The sequence below is a fragment of the Balearica regulorum genome, chromosome 16 (genome assembly GCF_011004875.1).
Source record: "Balearica regulorum gibbericeps isolate bBalReg1 chromosome 16, bBalReg1.pri, whole genome shotgun sequence".
NCBI lineage: Eukaryota > Metazoa > Chordata > Aves > Gruiformes > Gruidae > Balearica > Balearica regulorum.
Window position 1 is genome coordinate 3,838,585 of NC_046199.1, and position 15,732 is coordinate 3,854,316.

The following is a 15,732-nucleotide window of genomic DNA, read 5'->3' on the forward strand; positions in this document are numbered from 1 at the left end:
TAAAAGCCCCTCCACTCTTTCCTTGGCCCAGATAAAATGCTGGTGGGAATAACTGACAGCCGTCCTGAGCTGGTGCAGATGTCGGGCTTGCGTGCTCTTCCAGTAGCGCAGAGGCCATTCAAGGTGCGTTTGTCACGGACGTCCAGAGGAGGTGATGATCTGCCTGTCTGAGCTCCGTGTGTCGTTGGGCAGAGAGCAGGATGACTCAGATTGCGTGACACTTTTCTTGAAGCAGAAACACTCGGGTGAGAGGCACGCAAACGGCGTGATGCCACGGTCCACGTTGCAAAAGCAGTTACTACAATCAGTGATTTTTACACCGTTTTTTTATCTGTCTGACCAAAGAGACCAGAGGCACAATTGACACGATAAACTGAAAAGCCAGAGTCAGATCACTCTTTGGTGCTGGGCAGCTGCTTCTGGTTCCAGATTCATAACGGGCACCTGCTTTGAGGGAAGTTACTCTGGAAAGGAGGGGGCACCACTTACCTGGCTTTCACCTCTCCCTATGATACTTCTCTCTGAGAAGAGCACCAAGTCTACCAGAATTAAAGGATCTGATGAAGAGACAAATTAATAATTGCCTGCAAAGGAGCTGACTGATCTGAGCTACATTTTCCAAGTAGCCTGTGCTCTGCAGGTGCCCTTACTGTATTAGCACTAGAACCGCACGTTAGTTTTAAGACTCCCTCTCGAATAGGGATATCGTAATGTTTTTTAATTGGGGCTGATAAAAATGTGGCATTACTTGTAGGTTCCTCAGAGAAGCCAATTGTGAAATTGGGTTTGTATTAAACTTAATGATGGAAAATTAAGCATAGTACGTCTGTCGGAAATGGTCTGCAATAAAAATCTTCTCCTCTCCATTACAGGAGGTTAATAGGGAATAGGGGAGGAAAGATGCACTGGGAAAGCGAATCCAACTAGGGGAATTAATAAGCCTTGAAATTCCCTCTGTTCAGAGTTCTCACACTGTCATTAGTCGGAGCATTAGGGATGATTATACAAATGCTTTGGATGTTACTCTTCCTTAAATCCCAAATTTATTCACATTTTGTATGTAAGGGTTGCTTTGCTAGAGCCATAGCTCTGTAAATCTCTGAGTGTCCTGGGAATGCGACGATGTTTATGAGAACCTGGGATTCAGAAATCCTTAAATTCGGTAGCCTAATCGTCAGAGCTTTGTGCTAATTTATTTCAGAAGAAGCAGGATGTGTTCAGCATCTCTGACTTATCTCGCACTAGAGCTCAGCTTGCCCTGCGGCCGGGTCCACTGCTGTCATTCCTTTCTCCTCCTCGTAGTCCTGCAACTTCAAAACAGAGCATATGCCTGTCTTGATATCTTTCCCCTAATATAACAGTAAACCAGCTAAAGCATTATTTGTCATATTTTGTCACGTCATCGTTTCGCCCGCTGCCGGGGAGGCGATGTAATGTCCTCGGCTGTCTGCTCCCACCCAACGTTGCGGTGAGGGACAAGGCAGAGATCCGGACTGGTTCTGATCAAAACTCCACGGCGATTTCTCAAGGATATAAATGTTTGCAATAGCACTCGGGCTGTATTTCTGCCTCACAGAAATCACCCTGAAATTGCAATTTGATTTATTTATTCTTTATCCCTTCGAAAACATGACTGTAGTGTTGCTGACGAGGGATGCTGCTCAGGCTCTTTGTCAGTTAGCTTTCTGTAAGAAACGAGCCTTGTGTATGCAATCTGGGGGGGGGTACGAACAATTTGAGGGAGATATGGTTTCTGGTGGTTTCTGTGGTTGGTTTGGGGGAAGACCAGAAAGAATTGGTGCAGACTGTTAAGGCCTGTATGTGCAGCATCTCAGCTGCCTGTAACCATAGTTAAAACCAGTAGTTTATTTGACCAACTATTTACATTTGGTCAACTCTGGTAGATAAGAAACTAAATTTTTCGCCTAATCGGAGTTTCTGTTGTTAAAAATAACTATTGTGACAGTCAAATGTTTGGTTATTTAAGCTCTTTTCTGTTAGCTCACCAGGAATATTTTTTTGTGCATATAGAGTTTTGCTGGGGATATAAGAGTTTACAATTCCACCTGCGTAGTGATAGAGATTTTTTAAAATCCATTTCTTTCAAAAAGAAACTTTTTCTGTTGAGTTTACTGATCTGAATTTTAAGTTTCTGCATGCAAGATAACTGTATTTTTATGTTGGTTTAATGTTTCTGATAATATTATATCTTTGTAATTGACATATAAATTTTAGGTCTGAACTAGCAGTGCGGTTTAATTTGCCTCTAACATCCTGTGTAACTTATTTGAAATGCTAATAATTTGTTTGCTGTTAACTTGGGCCCCTTTCAGTTATCTCGTACCGTGCACCCCAAATCCTGCTTGAATATCTGACTCGTCTGTGTGTATCTTTCCGTCGTGTTCTTTGCAGGTTACTGAAGCGAGGTACGTCATGCGATTGGAGTCGATGCCGAGCTCACCCTTACAAAATGTGCTGTTTCGCTGTGTGTGCTGTATCCTCGTTAGCCTGACAGGCCATTTACTCTGTTTCCCATCTCTTGGGGTTTGTCTCCTTGACAGAAAAAATATTCAAGTGTGATTTAGTCGTTCTAGGCAGCTGTAGGCAAGTGTGTGTTTGCTACTTACTTCTTTACTTTCTCTTGCCTGCACCAACCTATGGGGTGGTGGAGAAACAGATAAGCAAACGGAGCAAGAAGGAGAGTGAAATACCAGATAGGTGAAAGCTTGTTTTGCCTCCCTGTCTTTAAAACAGACAGTAGCCATGGAGAGATGACCCAGCCAACCCTGACTATCCAGACCCACCCGTACCGGAGCTGCGAGCCGGTGGAAATGTCCTACCCCCGGGGACAGTTCCAGCCAGCCATCCGAGTGGCCGACCTGCTGCAGCACATCACCCAGATGAAGCGAGGACAGGGCTATGGATTTAAAGAGGAGTATGAGGTGAGAGGAACCTTCGCTCACATGAATAAGTAGAGAGGTTGCAGTCACAAAGGATAGATGTTGGGGAGGGGAGGATAACTGGTTTTAAGAGCTGCTTTTCCTTAATTCACTTACCGTCTTAATCCTTTCCTTTCTCCCTCTTACTTCTGTTACGAGGGTAGGATTTTACAGCACTAGCAATCTTTGGTGGCCCTCTAGCCCAAAGAGAAGGAGTTTACTACAGCCGTAAGAAAATGACATTGTGCTCATCCATTCGCACATACCCTCTCTCCTGTAAGGAGCAGATAGATAGTAAATGTTTAACAGGTGCTGAACTCAGTGAAGGACTTGGGATCCCCTAGTCCCTTTCCTTACTGATGTGCTTTCGTTGACAATAAAGCAAGCCAGGCATTAAGGAAGGGCTTGAGCTTCTGGGGAGCTCCAAATTCTCTGTAACAATCGATCAAATTAAATCACAGCATAATGACCTGATTGCACAATTGTAAAGGCAAAGGCAGGAACCTCGTGTAGCTTAAATGAAGGTGGAGTTATCCCGTACGCTCAAACCTCTGGCTCAGCATATGTTTGACTGATGTGCTCTTCCAACTCCGTGTGAGGAGAGAAGCAAGGAGTAAGCTGCAAAAATGAAAGCAGCCCTCCTCCGCAGCCCTCCTCCATCCCCCGCCTCTTCCCCCCAAGCTGGAATGACCAGGAATGTAATCCAAATGACAAAAAGCAACATGGCACTGGGGAGGAGTTGGAAGAGCAATATACATTTAGAGGAGAGAGAACAGAAGAGGGAAACAGCATCAAACACGTGAGACTTTGCCCTAGCAGGCGATAATTATAATGGATGTAGTAAGCTTGTGGGAAGGCAATAAGCAATTAATATGCATCGTGGCATTAAAACTACTTAAAAATAACATAACAGCTGTGAAAAATAAGTTACTTAATGAAAACAGCTCACTTTTCCACCCTGCAAGTAAGAGTCCATGGAGTTTGTATCACTGATGCTGGGGTTTGCTGTAATTGAGAGGCAATCTTTTCCTGGTGCTCACCAGGGAGTACTTTTTTAATCAGATGGCATCGGAGACTGTCATACAAATGTTTCTGGTAACTGTATGTTAACCAGGTCTAGTCACTCATGCCCCACAATCAAGCACGCTAATTAAACTATCAATATCAAGAGCTCTGTTTAATATTGGAAAAGGGTAATAATTCTCTTAGGAGATTTACTTAGGCCCCCCCTTGGCCTCCGTTTCGATGAATAGTACCCAAAACTACATTCAGCTCAATTACTGATGCCCTAAGATCTAGTTCTTGATGTTCAAGAAGAAAACAGGTGCTGGCATATATGTAATTTTCTGGCACTGGCATTGGTAATTATCAAAATAACACATTAGCATGAAAAATGTCAATGCAACTTTCAGCTCCACAAGTTCTGCCTTTCCCAGAAAGTGCTATCTACATACGTATATAATGACGATGAGATTTATATGGATTTGCATAATTCTTTTCTTTACAAGAAATAGCCTGGAGAATGCCACAAGCTCTCAAATCACACGTGCCGTTCTACCCTTCAATCGGAGGTAATTGCTGGAAGCAGCAGTCATTTCCAATGGCAGAATTTGGGTTTCTGAGCATGGGAAGCAGGCAGCACTTCAGCTCCAAATAGCTTTCAGCCACCACCAGTACCACGAACGCGGCGAGGATGTCGAGGGGTGTTATAACTCCTGGAGGCAGGAGGGTTCGCTGGGCTGAGTGGTGTCTCAGACCGGAATCTGGAGGAACACAAAGCAACAAAACTGGCTTTGCAAAATGTTTTGCGGAATGGTTGATCAAGTCTTAAAAAAGAAAAGGCCTGAAACTCTATGTGATGTCTCTTTTAAAATGTGTTTTCATACACTAATATCAGTGTCACCTCCAAATATGTTTTCTCTTCTAAGGAGATGATTTTCTACTTTGCAAATTGATAGCATAAATTACAGCCTATTTAGTGACATGTTAGCAAATAATTTTACTCTCAGGAAAAATCACTTTGAACGGAGAGTATCAGTCACACATGACAATCTCTTATCTCTGTAAATTCTCATCTCCGCTGAGTAACCTGGAAATTACATTCGATATTTGTTTAAAGCAAACCTACAGACCATTAGAGCGCAGGCAGCATGTTGTACCGAGAGCATCTAGAAAAATACTTCCGGTGCTTGCATCTTGCACGTTAACTCCCCACGGAGATGAAAAGCGGGATGTGATTGTGTAAGCTGTCACTGCTAGTGTGAAATGGAGGATGACTGGGCGTGTGACCGTGGGAGTCTGTCAGCACTTGCCACGTGTGTGATATTTTGGGTCTGCCTGCTGCACCTGAGGCCAAAGTGGGACTCGGGTGGTTTTGGCTGCTGCTTCTGTTTAGCAATAAAATGTGTGGATCACAAGAGAGAAATCTGTCGCTGGCACTGGGTGTAGATAGCACCGTTTGGGATTAGGCACAGCCGTAAACATTTAAACAGGCCACGTTTAAATGTCACCTGTTCTTCTTTCCGAACTTATCAGCCCTGGTTTGTTGTGAGCTGCAGGACCGGTCCCATAGACTTACTGCGAGCAGCAGTTACTGACTACGGAGATAACAAGCTTAAGTATCCAAACTCATTTTCCACTATGATTTTGGATGTCACTAAAGTACATTCTCCTGCTGTATTACTGAGACCGTTCAGTTATTCTGGATTTTGTGGCTCCTTTCTCCAGCATCTTAGTACGAGAGTCTTCAGCTTATTGAAGTCAGCTCTGGATTTTAACCCTTTCATTTCTGCCTGGCTGCACATCTTCCATCTGATGGGAGGACTAGATCCTGTGCTTCAGGCTCTGATGTGACAGTGCAAAATGTTTGGCAGCAGGGAGTTACTGTAGATGCTGCCCTTGGACGTTGTTGGCTCAAGGCTTTGCTACGAACCGGAATGGGGAACTGAACTGGCTGAAATATTTCTTTTCAGGTTTTTGGGGTTTTTTGTTTGTTTGTTTGTTTGTTTTTTAAATCCAAAGCAGTTTTTAACCTTGGGTCACAGCAGAGTTGTGGGAACAGTTCTGCCACCGCCGTTGAGAAGGTGGTGGCTGCAGGGAGAGGGCCGGGACTCTGTGGCAGGCTTTGAGATGAGCAGCACAGCTTTTAATTGATGTTGTTGCCTTTGGCAGCAATACTGCAGCGTTGGGGTAGAACAGTGCAGATGAATGATTCAAGTTTTTGTGTTTAAATTAAAAACAAACAGCGAACTAACTAAACACATCCATTGGGAATTTAAATTGACTTGCAATAAGCCTCAATTTAATGTGATCGCTTTAGTTATGTTTGGGCCATGGTGCTTAGAAAGCTCGAATTGAGATGAAGCTGACTTTTAGAGATCTATCCTTGTAATTTCAGATAAAAATTAGATCAATTTTAGTTTAAAAAGCATCATTGTACCATAAATTGTACAGTGAAATTTTGCTGGTCACAAATCAAAGAAAGAAGGGAGAGCATTTCCTGTGAAATGCGGATCAAATACCAATGCCCAAGTGATCTATCCTGATCTACCGTTGCTGATAATGCAGAGAGAAACAGAAATATTAACCCTTTTTGCTATAATAGAGATGCTTACTGTACAAACAAAACCTGAAGGAACAGAACATTAGGTCTGCTCCTCTTTTTCTGGATGCAACCGAATTCATTATAATTCATATTTTTGCCTCTGTATTTCTAATGTGGTTTCGATTCTTGGTGCTGCGTTTTTAATGATCTCACAGAAAAATGATTTTTGCTGTACCACCCATGTACCTGCAGTTACTCCAATTTATTCATCTGGTGCGTATAAAAGTAGGGGATACAAGGTACACCTCTGCAAAGGCAGCTTGTGTTCCTCACCACCCAGAGCTGTGCTTCCTCTCTTCAGAGATGGATAGTTCAGTGAAAAGCAGAGATTTCTTTGGTATTGAATGAGATAAAAAATCCCGGACTCTTAAATCTTTGGAGGCTATATCAGGCAAATATAAAAACATCAATTTCAATGGAGAATTTCATGTTCAAATCACATGAAAGGATAGGGTTTGTTGGAAAGGGATTTATTGGACCTGAATGTATTTTCTTTGGCCAAGATAGCTTCTCCCACGTGGAAATCATGAAAAAAGATTTTCTTTCTTTTTTTTCTTTTTCTTTTCAGATGGCTATGATTAGATGTCTAATGACTGTTGCCATTCTCTGGTCAATCTGCTGTAATTTGATAATAGTGGAAAAATAAGGCACCTTTTTCCTCAGTCTTTGAAGATGAAAATGAACCTTCCATACCTCTTTTCTTTTACTCAGGGATTTTTTTTGTTGTTGTGTATGGGTTTATCGGTTGGTTGGGGTTTGGTTTTTTTTTTGCTCAGGAGATGAGCTGCTATTTGGAAACAGCTGTCAGTAAAGGAAATATATGTGTGATCAAAGCCCTCACCAATTACAGGGTTATTACTGTTTCTCCTGGGCTTTGGAATAGGAACTCACCGTCCCTGTCTTTTGTCAGCAATGCTCCTGGCAGTGCTGCAGTGCCTGACATTTTCTGTCCTGGAACCCCTCTGGGAAAAATTCACGGCGATCTGGTCTGCCAGGGGTTTGCTCATAGTAAGTTTAATTGTAATGTCAGTGTTGTAGATCCTAATAATTGTGTCTCTCTCCTATTGCATTCAGGCACTGTAATAGACCTGGATGGCTTGGGAAGATGAATATAAATTCATTTTCTAGCACAGCTGTGTCAAACTACCCGCTGCTAGCTAAGGCAGATACGATTCCGCAACGATTGCGGTATAAAAACCCCCCGTAATTCCCTAGGGACCATAAATAATACAATTTATAATGTTGCTGTTGGTTTTAGTAACGCAGGATCATGTTAGAGAGTAGATCTTGGTGGAGGCAGATCTAGCGAGGAAATCCGGTGGGAGCTGTTCTCCTCCGCGGCTGTGTTTTTGGCACAAGTCAGGGCTGGGCTGGCTGCGGCCGACAGCAGATCCTGGCTTGCCGTCCAGCTGAGATGCCGGTGCCGTTGCTGTTCGGGCAGAAAGCACGGCTGCTGTGATCAGCCCGTGCTGACGTCCCTGAGCGCCCTGCGACAGGGAGAGGGACCGTCCTGCTTACGGGCAGTCTGGGCCATCTTCCAAGGAAGGCGAGACCATCGTCCACCAGATCCTGTGACAACTGCCATTTTCCTGGCTCTGCCTTGAAAATCCTTCCCGGACGGCTCTCAAGGGGAAAGCGGCTCATTTGGGTGTGTTCAGAATAGTTGTAGGGCCAAGCGGTAGGGTGGGGTAGCTCTGCACGCTGCTGGTTGCCTTACCCCATCCTTTCTCAACTAAAAGAGCAGATTTTAGGACAATGACTATTTATTTTCATGCTTCATGAGCATGTTCTACCTCCTTTTGCCTCTCTTCCCTACAGGTGATCTAAACCCCTGAGCTCTTTTATTTTTCCCCAAAGAAAACCAGCTAGTGGTTTCTATTGCATCACGCCATTATTAATACAGAAATAGGTGAAACCACTGTATCTGTTTTTAACTTAAATATGAAAGACTGAGCACTGTGTTTCAGCCATCTGGGTTTTCTTAGAAGTGTATGTATGTGAAACCTCCACAAACCCTGTTCTACAGGGCAAATGAGGTTAACCTGTGACTGTGCAGCCAGAAACAAATTCCCCTGATCCTTTTAGATCTGAAGTAGCAGGAGGAAAATGATTCTTCGCTGGCACAAGCCAAGAGATGCAAATGGTCTGCACCAAGCTCTGCTTTTTGCATTAGTGGATGTGCCCTTTCCTCAAGAACAGCTGCTTGCTTGGTCGACTACTGAATTCTGCAGCGCCTTTATTTTTGCCCTGCTCACTCCTCTTAATCCACCTGAAGGCATTGGCCAGATTTTTATAAACACTCTGCTATTGTTTATTTTGCAGGCGTTACCCGAGGGGCAGACGGCTTCCTGGGATACGGCCAAGGAAGACGAAAACCGCAATAAGAACAGATATGGAAACATAATCTCCTGTAGGTGTAAATTCACATTAAACTGAGCTTTCTGTAAGATTTTGTACGCAACCTGTGGAAAAGGGTGTGCTTGAGGATCTTGCTAAAAGCTGCTTTACAGTGCCGAGTGTTCAGTAGTTCAATCTGTTTGTTACAGGCTATGTCTCTATGATTTTTTTTTCATTTTATTTCATGGGGTTTTTTCATTGTTTTACATAAAGCCATTGCATGACTTTATGGGTTTTTTACGCATTTTCTATGTACCTTGCTTTGTGCTTAATATTTGTAATTTAAGGGCTAAATCCTTTTGTCAGATTTTTGCAGTGCGTGATGATGCCCATTTTCTGTCCATTTTTACTACGTGACCCGGAGCTTTCAGTGCCATGAACGGGAGCATAAAAGCAGACACAGATGTATGAGATTTTTAGATATGGATCAGACTTTCTCCTTCCTTGTGGTCAGTAACCAGTGGAGCTTGTCCCCAGAGAGCTGGTTGGATGTGTGGGACAAGCTTAGCTTCTGCCTCACAATCAGAATAAGGCAGCTGAAAATGCACTAAAGCTTCTTAGTTTTACTTCTTTTGATAACCGATGACTGTTGATGTTAGAGGAATATTGATACATCGCAGAGCTGCAGGGCAGCGAAGGACTCCATAAAACCATTTAGGTCAGCTTTATTCTCCAACTCAAGACTAGATTCACCTCTGTCATTTCTATCAGATATTTGTGAAGCCTCTTCCTAACAATCTCCAAAGCTGAGCTTTCCACAAGCTCTCCAGGCAGCTTATCCTGGTGGTTCATTATTCCTTTCAATGACTGGGGAGAGGAGGTGTGAGAAGTAATTCTTTTTAAGGGCTGCTGAGCAACATCAAGTTGGAGAAGCTAGGCCTGAGACCATCAGAACAAGAAATAAGAATATAGATGAATGTGCCATAGATTTTCATGACTGGATAAATCTATAGAACACTACAAGAGCAAAATTAAGTCATGCTGAGTGATATATTTAGTACTGTATTTTTTCTCAGGTTAAATATGTATTTCCCGTAGAACAAACAGACTTTACTAAAGAATTAAAAAACCCCAACCCTGGCCACAAAGAAAAATCATCCCACACATAACTAATCATCTCTTTTAAGACTTGAAAGAAGTGATTCATGTGCTTAGGGACATGGTTTAGTGGTGGACTTGGCAGTGCTAGGTTAATGGTTGGGCTTGATGACCTCAAAGGTCTTTTCCAACGTAAACAATTTTATGATTCTGTGTAACAGTTTTGGGGGAATGGCATAGAACAGCTCAGTTCAGGGACCCCATGGTAAAGATGAAGAAATCTGGAAATAAAGATCAGAAGTTTGTGAGCCCTGATCTGATCCCACTTCTGCTGCTGGGTTTCTGTGTTGGTTGTGAGCAGATCACCAGTTCCATCAGTCTTTGTTTCTCCATGTGGAAAATGGAAGTGATAGTACTGGAGTATTACAGGTAGTGTGAAAATCATCTCCCTTAACCTCAGCTGCCTAAAAGTTCCACCTCGCTGTAAGTTTCCTGTGTTCCTAGTGGTAAAGAGAGATACCTCCAGACAGAGGTTCAATTTATGGGTGTATACAATTAGACTAGATTAGATTAGTCTAAGACAGATGAATCATCCAGCTATACTAAGTACACACTGGACTGAAGATAGAAGTGCCATAGTATGATATAAGGAAGGAAACGTGAAAGACTCTCAATTTCTCTGCATGATTTTGAGGCAGCAGTTGACATAATGTAAAAGTGAAGGTGAAAAGAGACAAGACTGTGCGATAGCCACCATCTGATTTATGTTGAAGGTGGTCACACAGAAAACATTGAAGTCCAAGTGAAATGTGAGAAGAAATTAAGGAAGCAAAATCAAGGAAGATAAATGGGATATTATCTACAGGGAAGGTGTTCACAAAGGTGAATTGTTGTCTAACAAAGAGTGATGTTAGCCTTTTAGCTATAAATATAAATACAGTAGCAATACAGATAGAAGGTGATGCACTTGAATAAAAGAATGCAAAATGTAATCAAAGCTAAAGAAGAAGTATCTGCACAGTGTAGGACATCAGAAAAGAAACTCAAGTTTGAGGGGTGTTGGGAAAGATTTCAGAATGGGGTTGAGACGGTGGAAAGGCATAGATGAAGCAAGCAAGGTAGTGAAAGAGGGGAAGGATGCAGAAGAGTTGAAGGTAAATAACAAAGCTGAGTGGGTTTGCTTCGCTTCAAATGTGTATCAGAACAAAGAGTTTGAGGAGGAGACAACAGCTCTTCTAAAAGGCAGCAAGGAGAATTTAGTAATGTGCAATACAGAGTGATAAAATGGAGAGAAATCCGTGCTTCCCTTTGAAGAGGCTAGGGATAAGGAAGGGAGGACGCCTAAGGACGGGGCATGTCGTTCATCAGACATTTTGTAAAACCATTGGGAAATGATCAGTGGTGTCGCTGGCGAAGCCTTGAGCCAGACCCTGCCGATCGGTAACGTTGGGCAACTTCCCTCAGTAAAGGCAACGGCAGGATCCAGAACGGAGAATTGATGGCAGAGCTGAGACTAGCAAGAGAGTAGTTCCCTCTGGGCAGATCATGAGGACGGATTGTGCTCAGTGGGTACAAACTCTGCAAATGCCTGAACAGGGGATAGGGGGGGGGGGGTGGTGGTGGTGGTGGTGGTGGTGGAAAACGATTACACCCTTAGCTGCTTTGTTGTACTAGAATTGTAACTGCTGGTGAAACCCAGAGTAGGCGCTGATTGCTCCTACCAGTTTATTTGGTAAAAGGCTGCAGATGGCAGTTAACATTATTTATTTAACCGCAGTTGCCATTTCATCACTCCTGGAACAAGATATCCCATGTCTTTTTCGGGAGTGAATTGAAAAGTCAGGTTTTGATCTAACTTTTGCAACTGCTTCAGAGGCTTTTGTTAAAACGTGGGTTTGTAAGCTCCTGCAATAAGTAGCATTGCTCAGTGAATCACGGCAGATTAGATCTTGTCTTTATGGCCTTCTGGGTAATAGTACACTTACAGGACTGTTTTACTCGGCTCACTGCTTTCCCAGGGCTGTATTAACATCATGCCTCTCTATGAAAACCTAGAGCTTGCTGCCAGCCCCACCATCTGCTGTTCTTACATTTGCAAACCAAAACTGCAGATGAGGCTAATCTGTTCACGGAGAGGTGATGCGGGAGAGCTCTAAGCTCTCCCATGCTTTAAACCCTGGCTTTTCAGGAAGGGTTCCCTTCAATCTGCAACACTGGTAAGTTTTGGGGATTTTTTTTTTTTTTGAGAAAAGGAAAAGCTGAGGAGTGCATTTGGGGTCTGTATGACCACAGAAATCCACTGGTGATGATGGAGAGGTGCACTGTAATTGCACAGATTTGCCATGCTGGAGGAAGCTGCCCTAGTCGAACTTTTTATTATATTGGCAGAGTCCATGAGCTTTGTTCCTGTGCTTTGGGTATAAAAGTTGTAAACACAAGGACACTTGTGGAGATGCAAGATTTTTCTTTAGGGGGCAAGGGTAGCTAGTGTATCCGTTTGCTGAAGCGAAACGATTTAAATTTGCTTTAGGGCCTAGATATTGAGGCCTTCAAAGCACATCAGCAAGTGGCTGTTAGGGGAGGGATGTTGAGCTTTTGTGGGTTGAGCTGAACCCATCACATAGAAGAGAAAACATCCAGAAGCTCTACAGGACCTTTGGTTCTTTTCTCCCCGTCTTGTTCAGATTTAGAGCCCTATAAGAGAGTAAAAACTCTCAGATGAGAGCTGAGGACGTAAAGACATAGGATTGTGTTTTGCTTTGACTTACAGGAGACCACTTTCTTTCCCTTTCTTTTCTCCCTTTACTGAGCATAATATTACAGGAGTGCTCATACCCGGGCTACTTCAGATGCATCCTCCCATCTGCAATGGAGCATCTTCCCACTTAGGCACCATGATTTTAAAGTCTTGTGCTGGTCTGTTAAAAACTAGGGAGATGATGACAAAAGACATTAGAGAAATTTGCTTCATTTCCTTCATGCTCTGCCTACCATATGCTTTGGGTTGGAAGACTGTGAGTTAATCAGAGAATTTTGTGGTGGAAAAGATGAACAGGAGAGAGAGCTTGACAGAGGTCTCAGGTGGAGTGCACTTCTTGGCCATGGACAGGGAGAATGCATAAAATTAAAAAACCTCACATGTCGGTATTGGATTTAGAATAGAATTTTTTTGTCTTCCAAGCGTTTTTATTCATGGTTTCTTCTGTAGTGCCCAAGCTCTCGCTGGCCTGTGCAGTGTCCGTGGTATGTGATCCCACCAGGGTGGGATATATCACACCCACTTCTCAAGGCGCAGTCCAGGACTAGTGAGGAGGGAAAGGGGAGGACTGTGTGCCTTGGGAGGGCAAATCATCCTTTGGTACCACAACTGGGTTGAATAATTTCAACAGATGTCTATGTTTCTCCATTGACTCTGCGGGGAACCTTGACAGCCGGTTTAGACGAGCTGCGTAATATTTAGATGGCGAAAGTTGTGTGAGATTAATCCAGTGCTGGTGTCAAAATGAGATGTGGAAAAATTGCAATGATATTTCAAATGATCACTAATGGGAATTTTGACAGAAGTTTGAAACGATAACATTTTTGTGATAAATTGGGAGCACAATGCTTTTCAGTGAAATTTTTGTCATTTTTTAAAATCTGTTTTAAGACCAATTTTCAGTCAAAGTACTCTTCATACAAATTTAGAGTTCTGCTAACTTGCATACAGACTGTAGTAAACAGGGTGAAATAAAATCATTTATACATTTGTTAAAGTATATTTCCATTTTTTACAGTCCTAAATGTTACAGGCATGCATTTTTTCTTCTCTTTCTTCCTCCATTTTTAAAGTTCCTTATAATCCACTTGTAACACACGGTGATATGATGTCTGATAAATTCACAGAAGAGTTGAGCAACGCTTTCACTTCAGTGTGCCAAATACGTAGTCTTCTTGGCTAGTGTAGTCCAGTGGAAAGGGTGCAGAATCAGGAATAGATTCTGACCGTTAGGAGAAGATACAGTGAAGACATTTGCTGTTCTATATAAAGTCCTTTAAAGTCTATAGATGAAAAAAACTAAGTACAAGATCATTACTGTCAGTAGCATAATAAGTTGCAGTGGTCTTTGCCCCTCTCTCTTTTTTTTTTTTTTTTTTTTTTTTTTTTTTTTTAAAAGCAAGCCAAATAAATTCCTAAGTTTGGAGGGGGAAGGGATTTACAGGGTCATTTCATGAACTTGTATTCATGAACTTGTATTCAGACTGTGCTCCTAAACTGATGAATGAGATTAAAGGCACCATTAAGACATCATTTTGTGTGCTTACCATATACAAAGATTTTATTTTTTTTTCTGCTGCACTGTTCACACTCATAAGAGAAATAAATCTCTCACAGGAATTAATCTCATTTTTGTAAACTATGCAATGAAATACTGTGAATTCTGTCCTCTTGAAGCAAAATTCAACTAAAAGTATTTTTCATTTGGTCCCTAAATATAATTGGACCTAAACCTGAATGTCTCCTTTTTTAAAAATATCATTGATTTACAATAGTGATTTCTTTGTCCCTTACTGTTTTTCACAGACAGAATAACCATATTTGACTTAAAGAGAAAAAAACAACGATACTTTTGCAGCTACAGAGCATCTTTTCTTTATCCATAACTGTCTTAAATGCATAGACCTCTTCTGCAGTTTCCTTCTCTCTCCTTTCACCTCTGGCTCCCTCAGGAGGTACTCATCCTGTCTGTTTTAAAGTTTTTAACTAGAGTGGCTCAAAGAGCTGAAACTTAATTTGGGGGCTTGGCTCTATTAAATGAAGAGAGGCAGGTTCTTCCTTGAGGGCTAGTCAGAGCACTTCAGCTCCACACCGTGCATAGACAGTGTCTTTGTCCCACTTAAAAAATCAACCTGAGATTCTTTTCACCTGCTGTTAGGGTCATTTTTGGTCTCATCACTTTTTAGTTCTATTGTTCAATAAGTTAAGATTTTCATAACGTTTTTATATCTTGGCATCACAACAGGGGTTAGTAAACGTTCCTTTCCCAGCCATTAGCTCTAGGGTTGGGTTTGTGGTTTGTTTTTTTTTTTTTCCTGTGCTTTTGTTGTGGGGGATTCTGAACTAGCTTAGTTTCCTGCCTTGAATCGCAAGTGTGAAATTGTCTATGGGACAGGTTGTGTATTTCATCTAGATGTCCGGTTTAATCAGCTCTTTGTCTATCTTTGTGAATCGCTCTAAGTAAAAATTCTTTTGAAGTCTGTCTAACCACATGATTTACTGCAACCCCTCGTGCAGTTGCCTTGAGCGCAGGTAACTGTCTGGAGTCGGGAACAGCATCAGCACTGTACCTACTTCCACTGCGTCCACAAAGGTTATGTGTATTAATGCGAATGTAACAGAGCTTCTGATGGATTCACCTGCATAACTTCTTTTGAATGCTGATATGGGATTTGATAAATACAGCAATGGGGTTGTATTTTTGGGGTGTGAAAGTCTTACCCAATGGATGAAGAGGGTGAGAATGATTGCCTTCCTTAAGCAAATGAGTATTCAATATACATCCAAATCTTGGGTTTCAGAAGTGCACGCACATCTGTCTTCACAAATATTGCCTGATTCTGCATTTAATTAAGTTATGACTAAAACCATTTTGACTCTGTTACTGTAGAATCACACCTCGTATTTTTATGTTTCATTGCTGTGATTCATTTTAATTGAATGTAAATCATGCCTAGGCCCATATTTTGCAAAGCGCTTCTAAACATTAATGCTTG

At 42.1% G+C, this 15,732-nt stretch overlaps 1 protein-coding gene across 2 annotated transcripts in view; it reads left to right on the forward strand.

Moving 5' to 3' along the window:
- PTPRT (protein tyrosine phosphatase receptor type T) overlaps window positions 1–15,732 on the forward strand; it is a 469,086-nt gene that overhangs the window by 421,061 nt on the left and 32,293 nt on the right. For both annotated transcript variants that reach the window (XM_075768624.1, XM_075768623.1), the window contains 2 exons: window positions 2,755–2,942; window positions 8,866–8,953. In XM_075768624.1, coding sequence (XP_075624739.1) covers window positions 2,755–2,942; window positions 8,866–8,953 — 276 coding nt within the window. The remainder of the gene's footprint in view (window positions 1–2,754; window positions 2,943–8,865; window positions 8,954–15,732) is intronic.